This window comes from Trachymyrmex cornetzi, unplaced genomic scaffold (assembly GCF_001594075.2).
Source record: "Trachymyrmex cornetzi isolate Tcor2-1 unplaced genomic scaffold, Tcor1.1 scaffold1482, whole genome shotgun sequence".
NCBI classification, from domain to species: domain Eukaryota; kingdom Metazoa; phylum Arthropoda; class Insecta; order Hymenoptera; family Formicidae; genus Trachymyrmex; species Trachymyrmex cornetzi.
Genome location: NW_017296073.1, coordinates 128,646 through 139,522, shown reverse-complemented (window position 1 = coordinate 139,522; position 10,877 = coordinate 128,646). Strand labels below are relative to the sequence as shown.

General features: G+C 32.0%; 1 protein-coding gene across 1 annotated transcript in view; it reads right to left on the bottom strand.

Annotated features, from left to right (window-relative positions):
• Window positions 1–401: 401 nt before the first annotated feature.
• Window positions 402–10,877, bottom strand: part of LOC108757958 (neurotrimin) — a 101,140-nt gene continuing 90,664 nt past the window's right edge. Inside the window, exons 9-10 of the mRNA XM_018502665.1 lie at window positions 1,364–1,432; window positions 402–930 (exon numbers count right to left, since the gene is read on the bottom strand). Coding sequence (XP_018358167.1) covers window positions 770–930; window positions 1,364–1,432 — 230 coding nt within the window. The 3' untranslated portion in view covers window positions 402–769. The remainder of the gene's footprint in view (window positions 931–1,363; window positions 1,433–10,877) is intronic.

The window sequence follows — 10,877 nt, the reverse complement described above, 5'->3', positions numbered from 1 at the left end:
TCGGTTTTCTACGACTTAAGACTCCACAATCATCTACGAATTCTATGTAAAAGAGCCTAAAGTCTATCCAAAAAATAGGTTAGATTCTATATAGTTTGTTTCTATTACTAATAATTGGTTGGTATAGCAGACTAGTAGCAATCACAACAATAAAATTTGTTGTCACATATTTACCGATCACCGATTAAAGATACTGATGGCTTGCTAAATTAACAAAATCCTTTCTCTCAGTGCAGATATAAGCTTTTTTTTCAATTTAGAGTTAAGCTAGATAGAGGATGAGAATTAAGAGCAAAAATAACTTAATTTGTATTTTTCTTATATAACAAAAATGAATACTTTATCGAAGTCATGATAACGCTCGAAATTTATGGATGTTTCAGTTATCTCTGCAATGCCGTTAATGGGACTCTAAAATAAATCCGGCGTTCCCCAACATGATAATGTAATTTCGGTCGCATGGGGTAGATTTGCGCGGCCCAACTCTGGTTCCGAAACTGTCCGTAATGACTGTCCCTTAAGTCGTAATCCTCCCTTAGCGAAACTCCACCGGCGAACGGCGCCAGCCGGGGCCCGCCGCGCACTAACGCTATTTATAATATTATTATTCTATTGTTAAGTTTAAAGTGGTCAACGCAGTCCTCGACGATATTCATCCTCGACGGAAGTCCCTGAGCGATGGATTTACAAGTGGATGTACAAAGTCACGATGATGGCTCGATGATCGGATTACGCGTGCGATGGCGTGCAGGACCGTCGTGGGTGAATCTCAGGCCGGATGTAACGTTCGCATCTGCGGATGATGATGGAGGTACAGGCACAGCGCGACAAGGATCACCAGTAGCAACGAACTACCGTTGCTGGTAGCGCTGGATTCATCGTAATCCGCTACGTCGCCGCCGTTCTCCTTTCGACCTCGTAGTTTCAAATCTACGAGAGATTGCAAAATATGTATGATCAAAACACGATCAAGAAGTTTGCGTTTGAAAACAGGAAAAGGTTTACTTTTGCGATAAAAACCGAAAATGTTTTGTATACACGAATAAACAAAGGAGGCCGTATTTAAAACAGAGCTTGGAACTTAATCATATTTTTGTGTGAATATTTCCAGTTCAAATAAACTGCACACCGATCTTTTCAAAAACATTTTAAAACTTTTAACAAAATTTGAAATAATTAAAAAATTTTTTTTTACTTTCTCCATACCGTGGATTTTATTAGACTTAAAACGTTCTAAAAAATTTTTTCAAAACATGTTTTCAAAACGTTTTAAATTTGATGAATTTTGATATTAGAAAGAATAAAAAAAGTAAAGTAAAGATTAGCTTTGTCGAAATTAAATTCTGATATTTAATGTGTATACCTCGTTCCTTTAGCATATCTTGATTTCCCTCCAGGATATTATTGTTCCCTGAATTATGCCTTGCTTTACCTGCAAACAAAGTGAGATATTGAACGATATTCGTTCCTCTCTGAAGTGAAGTTTATATTTTGATATTATCAATATTGTCCGAATAAATATTTACGAAAACTTTTATTCATAAGATACATCTAATTATGAATATTCCGTTTTATTCGTCTGTACTCACAATCAGTGTAATTAATTTTCTATCGATGTTAGCTTTATTAATCGACAATTGTTAATTAAATGCATACCTCAATTAGCAGCATTTATTTGATAACTTTTACTCTGTTGTACGTAAACATGGGAAATTCAGTGTCGGCCATCCGTATAAATTAACGGATGAAACATTATTCAATTGATTATTTTAGTCGCTTTCCCCATTCTCTTCTTTGATTAATTGGTGCCCGCTGAATGTCTTTAAAGTAATTTGTTTTGCGTGGTATTCGGTTTCGGATGGTACGTCACGAAACTACTAATGACAACGGTTGTTAAATCAATTGCCGGGAAGTAGCAATGACAGTAGGCACGAAAATTTAAAACGATTTCTGAGACAGATTTACGTGATAGAATACAGATTTAAATGAACATAAATTGTTCTTTTACATACATCACTGTATTGAAAGAAAAATGATATAAATAAAAAATTAGTATTTTTAGATTAGTTTAATGAAAAGAAATTAACTGTTAAGATTAATATATTTTTGTAGAAAGACGTTACATTTGTAGACGTTTCATTTGCTTAGCCTTTTATTATTAAGAAATTTATACTATATTAAGGTTCAGTATTCGAATTTTAAAAACGTAATTTTCTAGAACATATTATAAATAATACATTATAGATATATGTATTTATATTACGTTATACGCTTTGCTGAAAATATATAATATAAAGTAAAATTATAGAGACTGCATATTTCACTATCTAAATTAAACCGTTTCAATTAAAAATTTTAAAAATATTCTAATGAAAAGTTGTTAATTTCGAGATGTGTCACTTTTCTACCAACGCAGTGATATATCGGATAGTGGTAATCCTGCTATCTTTCATGAATAAAAAATGCCCCCGAGAGTTTATTCCTCTCTATAAAAAATACGGACAAATTTTTGTCCTTTGCGTAGAATTGCGGCGAGTTTAAAGCTAAATAACGATATAAAAAAAACAAGGAAAAGTGAGCGGTGCTCTTGTCGCTATTGGAAAAGCGATCTAACGTTTTGCTCACGGTGGGAGATCGCTGGTTCGTTTGTCTCCATGAAAAATGCGGCTTGGACCGTGTGTTTTCTCAAGTAATGAGAAGAACGAATGGGAACGAGACCGTTGGTACTCGATAAAGCAAGCTTGGCGCAGATTGTGAAAGGGCTTACGATATGACCAACGTGTTTACTTCCACGTTGTTAAGTTCCTGCGCGAAGTTTCAAAGACGTCGCGTCATTACTTTCGCGTGCGCCGGATAATTGACCCATGGCCTTATCCACGCGTTTAATACTTTCGCCCCAAGAAAACGTGGTAGGTACATTAACTATTCCGACATGTGGAAGATAAAAGTGGGCAACAAATCCTATTAAAAGTTACTAACTGGACATGCCAAATCCGCTTTACCCTTAACGGAAACATCGATAATACTATTTCAATTTTCCATTATCACCAGGAATAGTATTTACACTGTTTCGCACATTTAACTATGTCCGCCCGTATCGAGGTATGTATATATTTAAGCGCATGTGGCGAAGTGGAAAGAGTTCAATAAAATTGACCCAGGGCGTTGAAACCCGGTCTCTCTAATAAATCTTCTCTCGCGCGTGTAACGTAACGTCGCCTCCCAATCTGTTGGCATCAAAATATTTTGCATATATCGATTTCCGGTCGCCGGGCGAACGGGAAGTCGCACCGAAGACGGGTCAATAATAAATCCCGGATTTTTCATTATGATGGCGCGGAAGATACTCGATGAAATATGAAAGCAAGTTGCCTTTTGCGAGGCAGCTCGTGCTGACATCATTTCGTACGCCGATTATTTATTGCCGGCAACACGCGCCCTTCGTACTAATTATCATGATTTCTATGTACGGTTATGTAATCGTACGTTGATCCAAAAATATTGCTTCAGCATTATTGAATGGATGGAAATACGGATGGAAATATTTGGAGCGCTTGTACAAGAGAGTGAGGATACCTGGATCTTTTTAAACAGCGTGCACTGTTAAATTCATAATGTCAAATTATATCCGGGGTGAGTTATTTTTAATCATTTCTACACTTTTAAAAATATCGATGTAGATTTAATACCAGGTAGTGTCTATATAATTTTCATATTGGTGCTAATATTATACTAATATGATGTTGTATAAATGTCAACACGGTGTGTATTTATAACTTCTAGCGTTTATATCAACATTATCATGGTATAAATTTCAAATGCATAGTGTTAAATTTACATTATGTTGGTGTTAATATTAATATTAACACAGTGAGAATCATATAGATTCCATATGGAGTTAAATCATTGGCATTTTTTAGAGTATATAAATCGTTGCTTCTACTCAATACGTTGTTGATTTAACTAAAACAATTGAGTTAAACGTTTTAACTCCAGAAAATGTATTAAATTTGATTAGTTTATTATGTGCATATGTTAATATGGACTTTGTTTACTTTGTAATCATAGAAATGAATTGATTTACATTTTGATATACATAGAAGTTAAAAATGACAAACGTATTATTCACGAGAAAATGAATTACTAGTGCTTATTTAATATCTAACAGTGTGGAGAGAATATTGTTTCTAACTAGCTCTCTATTTGTCATAAAGCTGAACCTTATTAAGATACCATTTTTCATTTATTCATATAAGCTTCTTAATTTTAATGAATTTTTAACAATTGGCCCTTTTCCATTTTTAATGATCAATTCAATTTTTTAACAATTTGACTTTTTGATTACATAGATAAAAAAATCCTAACTTAGTAACCACCTTACTTTTCTTATATAAGTATAACAAGCACTATAAGAAGAGGAACTAAATCGGGATGAAATCTATGATATATAATATACGATTGTTCCAATATATTAAACAAATGATTGTAAATAAACATAATTCACACATGGATAACTACGTTTGCTCTTACAGGCTATTTTTCTAGCTTTTTAATTATAAAGATAATCAAAGTTGTAACGAACTGACTTATGAAAAGGCGTAAGCCGCTACGTATATGCCGAATTAATTCGTGTTTATATATCGCGTTTATATCCCGTTATCTTGCACGTCGCGTTGCGGCGACTGCATAAAGACTCGCGATGAAATCGTATTCCGCGACAGAGAGGAGTCTGTGTGGCCGTAAAAACATCGATTAGCCATAAAGCGAAGACGGGGCGAGATGTTTAAAGTTTTCCCGTTGCGAAATGAACCATTAAAGCAGCGAGCGAAGACTCTCAAGCGCCTTAGAACTATATCGCGACCGACGAGAGTGCCTTAAAGCACGTGCTTCAAAGACTGAGTTTTATATCGGCGTTTTTCATCCTGATATAGTACGCATACGCGGCAGTTATATTACATTATAACAGTACGATAGAGAAGACGCGTAACAACTTCGTTTATTCTCAATGTCGAATAAACATTTTTATACCCTTGCAGTTTTTCCAGTCGTAATCACCGAAACTGATAACTGTTAACTGGTAATACAGTGCAACAAATTTTTATCAATTTTTTGTTTCTCAACAAGTATAATGGGTATTTCTTGTAGGGCTTTTTATGACTTAGAGGACAGATTTTCAAAAAATTTCGTCACCTTTTTATTTTTTTAAAAACTTCGTTCTAAGAACTTCTTATGTAATAACGCAAATTTGTAATATATGTAGATAATATATAGCTATAAAAAATTTAAATATTTTTTTACAATGTACGAAAGTGAATATAATTGTACGAAGCCCTTCTTATTGTTTATGTTTTAAATAATATATTAAGATAATAAAATTTATTGGCAATATTTAATACAAAAAAATTACACTAATTTAGACAGTTTCTGTTTTTCAATACCTGAATAGTGATTCTTATGCATTTTACTCCGTAAAGTAAAAGAAAAGAAGTTGTAAAAAGAAGTTCAGATTTCTAAAATTTTTTCAAAAATAGAGTTCTTGATTTCTTAAAATATGTGGGTGATGGAATTTAACTTTATATTCTTTTTCAGCAATTAAGAATCCTTACGATGCAGTGTCATTGTTTGCAAGATATATTCAAAACATTCGATTCATGAGAGCTTAAAACAGGATTGGAAGTTTACAAAAATATAGATTGGTATATTGTTCCTTTGTGCGATGTTTCGACGATGAATACATTTTGCAGCGGAAAGAGAAAAAGCCCAACGTAGATAACAAAATACTTTACGTGCGCTTAGTTAATACTCGGGCAGAGCACAACGAAATACAGTGAAGCACGGTACGGCACGGCGCACTGACATGTAATTTACCATCTCCTTTGAGGGGCCGATGTATTGTTCCACAAAGCTCTTCCTGTATTATTATCTCTTTGAATACATCAGTGTACTCGAAATACCGCGTTGAGAGAGAAGAGAGTCTTTCGCGAATTGGTACTCTAAAGTCTAAACGTCTCTGCCCGCCATTTTGTCCCCTTCAATACTCATTTGCATACTAAAAATAAATCCAGTAATATTATATCCATTATCATATTAAACATTTTATATTAAATAAATGTCCGATATTATTAGGAAATTTAAGCGACGAGATCGAATATTTTACCATCAATTTTTAAACATGCCCAACATATTTTTATCATGTTACAGAATTAGAGCAGTTGTAGTTTTAAGGGTCAGATGTATATAATCTCTTTGCAAAAAGTTAACTAGAATTGAAAATTTATACTTTCCATATATAAAAATATACATTCGAAACAGTTCAATATTTATATTTAATAATACGATTTTATATAATTTAAATGAAAATTTCCTTATTTTATTTTAATTATTTTTTAAAAATATGTCTGTTTATTGAAATAATTCAAGTTCTAAATAGTCGCCTAACTTTTGTATTATTTTCAAATACAATATAGAAAAGTCTGTAATTTTTTCATAACCCTTTCGTTATATTTTAAAAAAAATACATATAATATATTCTTAAAATCTTAGAAAATACATATTTTTCCATATAAAACGATGTATAATGATATATATATATATGTGTACAAGCTGCTAAAACCGCAACTTTCCAAAGTGCCCCTTTTTTTTAATCTTCCCGATGTTGAATATTCTTTTTCCAAGGAACTTTTATTTCTCTAACGGATATGCGCCAGGTTACTTAGGGAAAAGTATGTTACGCACAACCTCGAGACGTTAACGCGACGTGCAAGAGGAAAGCCGAAGGTGGAGAGGCGGTCCCTTTGCGGGGAGAACTTTGGTTTTGCCCTTTTTCTATCGCGATGAAAAGCAGGTTGGCGCGATAGGTGCAGGACCCGAAACGTTATTCATCCGGGTCTCTTTAAAAAGTCGTTTCTCTGAACGTCTATCTCCGCTATCGTAGATATATGCGAGCGAACTTCTGTACATTCTGCATCAAGCTTGCATGAAGCCCGATGCCGACTTTTGTGCGTATTTCTCTCGTGACCAGTACTGTACATCGGCTATAACCTAGGGTGGCCAATTTTGAGAGGCAACAAATTTTCGAAAGAATTTTTTTAGTCGAGCATTAAAATAATATTCATAGATGATTTAAAATTACTAGATATATAAGATAATCCATAGTGAAGCGCAATGTATAGTGCATACAGAAAAATTAAATGTGCTTTCTGTTCTTATTGTGGGAAATTCTTGTTGTATGTTTTTTGTTATTTTTGTCTTTCAAATAAATAAAATATTTTTTAAAGATCTCGAAAAAATGAATTTTTAAATTAATCTAATATAATTACTAAAAAAATTTACCCAGGTTACATTAAATTTTAAAAGAACGCTCAAAATATTTCGTATGTGCAATGGACGCAAGATGGGTTAATGTAGCCCTGCTCGCAACAACGATCTGTCGAGATGCAAATGGTTGGTCGGTCGGCTGGTCGGCTGGTCAGTTCGCGAAACCCGACACGACGGCTTCTATTCATCCGCGATTTCATGCTGAAATAGTGCCGACCTCTCTCTTAAAGCCTCTGCGCTCGACGCTGGAGAAGCTCGAAGTTGGTCGGATGGAAAACTTGAAATGCCTTAACAAGCGCGGGTGACACAGATTCGCGCGAACGTGCAGCTTTTGAATTGCGTTCTCAGCGGTGGTTCGTGTACACGCTTCCCATTACGATATTGTTAATAGAAATTACATTCCCAGAATCGCGGCGATGTTTGAGAGCGTACCGGAAAATAATAAGCGTTTGTGTGTGTGTATGTGCATTGCATTCTAGAATTATTAGACTGTATCCTCGAAAATATATTTTTGTCTGCTTAATGTTTACTCATATATTTAGCAGTATCATGGGAAATATTATTTACAAAACACATATTCTTGAAGTTGATAAAAAAATATAAACTTACTCATTTCTTATGAAAGAATATTTCGAAAACATAAAAGATGCAAAACAATACTACTAATAAGGAACATTTATTCAAGTGTTCTACGCCGATTTGTTTTTTCTTAAAAAAATCTTATAAGATTTTTCAAAATTGGCGCAACATGGAACATGTTAATAAGATTTTTATTAATATATTTCATATCGCGCCAATTTTAGTGATCGTAAGTGACTGAGCGCTTGATTATAAATGACTACGCTGCATGGGCACCATAGTATTTTTATTTGTGTTTGTTATATTTGTTAAATAACTTATATATTTTTCATAATGGTTAAAAACAATTATTATTGACAATAATAAACGATTTATTAAAATTTATATTAAACTGTAATAGTAATAAGGCTCAATAAATTTAAAAACCGAAAAGGAAAAAGGGTTACGAGCTTAAGATTAATTGTTATAAGTTAAAAATTGAAAACGTTAATAAATAAACATATCATTTAGTTAAAATATAAAACTTTAATTTCCCGGCAATAAACAAACAAAACAAAAACAAACGTTTCGATCAATGTTGGATTATTATCATCAATGTTAAAAAAAATAACGGTGAAATTATTACGAAGAGAAGATATATAAAAATTATAATTCGCTCTCAATCGCAGTATTAATATCATCAATAATCTCGCTCAGTATGTAGTAAATATTGTAATTAGAATGTTGTTATCGGTAACAATGTATTCCTCTGGTTATGTATATAGATCTATATACATAACCAGAGGAATACAGAAACAATAATTATATTGTCTATACTCGAGTATAGAATTAATTAAATTAAAAAGTACAAATATAATGTAAAAATGTAATATAGAAATAAGCAAAACAATGTAATGAGAAATACAAACTAAGAAGCAAGGAATAAAAATAAATAAGTAACATAATATAATAAAAAATATACACTAAAAACCATTAATAGGAATAAAAGTTGTGCGATATGTAATCATATTATATATATTTAATTTAGTAGCAGCTAAATTAAATTGAGACTAAATACCTTATAAATTGTGTGTCTAATATAAAATATATTAAAAGTCGTCTATTCTTAGACAATGCGATGAGAGTGAAAATTGAATCACTTTTCTCAGATGTTCAGAGACAATATAAAATCGACATTCTAAGCAAGAAGGTTGATGTGGTTATATTAAAATTATTATAAAGAAATTCTTGTTTATAACGATTTAACATACCATTATTGCATCATATATTATAATTATATGCCCATAATATTAAGAATTACTTAATTACATTTCTTTTTACAGCCACAATATCAAATGGCCTGAAAGTTCAGCGTGGATCATCGATGACTGACGTAGTCAGTTATCGATGATTCACGCTGAAACGTGTTAAATATTATAAAATATAAGAAACACATTTTTTTATACTTCAATCTTAAAAGATATCTCAAGAGATAAAACACCTCTAAAAAGTTTTATGGCTAAAATCCTTTCTCGATAAAATCTCCGAAACTATATATTGTATCGAAAAATGTTTTAGATAAAATTGATTCAATTTTTATTATAAAATTAAATTACGCAATAATAAAATTCTATTTATCGTTCTTTTTTTTATAAAATTCCTCAGCTTCCAATCAATTTTCGCAAAGCTTATTATTATTATTTAATTCTACGATAAAAAGCAAATAAACGTTATCTAAAATAGTTTTTTCGGTGTACTTTTTAAAAGATGTTTTATCCTTTAAATTTGAAATTGGGCACGTATAAAAAACTATATGTACAAAATATAAAAATCTCTTAGATTTGTATCTCTGCAATTTAAAATAAAAAAATCTCTTTACATAAAAAAAGGAACAAATTGACGTTAAACATTTGGATAATAATCTTTGTAAAAGAGATTGTACACAAGCACAATATGTTCAGTTATATAATGTCGAAAAATTTGTTTCTTTGGTTCAACTCAAACAGAGAACACGATGCGCGGATCCGATCACACAAACTAGCTACTCGATCTAATTAATCAGCGACCCGTTCGTCCGCCACAAGTACACTGCGCTTCATCATTCAAAAAGTACCTCTCAATACAAAGCGAGCAGTAAGGGCAGGCGATCGATTTATATTTCGTGCAACGAAATTGAAATGAAGCGGTTAATTAATTAATGGCTTAGTATCTCTACGAAGCCCTTCCATTGAAATTCATAAAGCAATTTCGAAATTAAGTCGCGAGTCCCTTCATCTCTTTACATTCGAAAGGGTTTCCCCTCATTAGTGCAAAATTCCTGATCTGGCAGATGCGTGTAATTTTGGTAAAAGTACTTTACGATATTATATCACAATATATATATACTGTAAAAAGTTTCAACAAACTACAAATTATAGCAGGTAATTTTGGATGTCACTATTAAAAATGTATATTTACACACGTAAATAAAGTTGCAACTTACAAATACAATTATTGCTTTTTACAATTAAATAATTAAATAATTTAACAATTAAGTAATTAAACAACTTGCAAAAGTAAGTTTACAATTTATTTACGTAATGATTCGCCAATAAATTACGTACAATTTTCTTAAACGTCGTATATAATGACTGCGGTCGCATTCACGCTCATAACATTTATGGAATCATTTCATCCTTGTTGTTTATCAAAATTAAAGAACAAATGATGCTCATGAGCGTTAAGAACATGAATCGCATCTATGTCGATATATACGAATGTAAAAATGTAAATATATATAATATTACTATTACATTACACACAATATTACAACACTCAGTACGATTACATAACAAATATAAAAAAAACTAAATTATTATATTGTTATTTTCCGTCTAATATAAAGACACACTTACACAATTAAACCAAAGGTACACAATGCGATTTTTCATGCTAGATCGCATGCGACGTAAATTACTAGACTAGAAATTCTGCGTTCTGTGTGGTGCTATTCTAGTAATTTA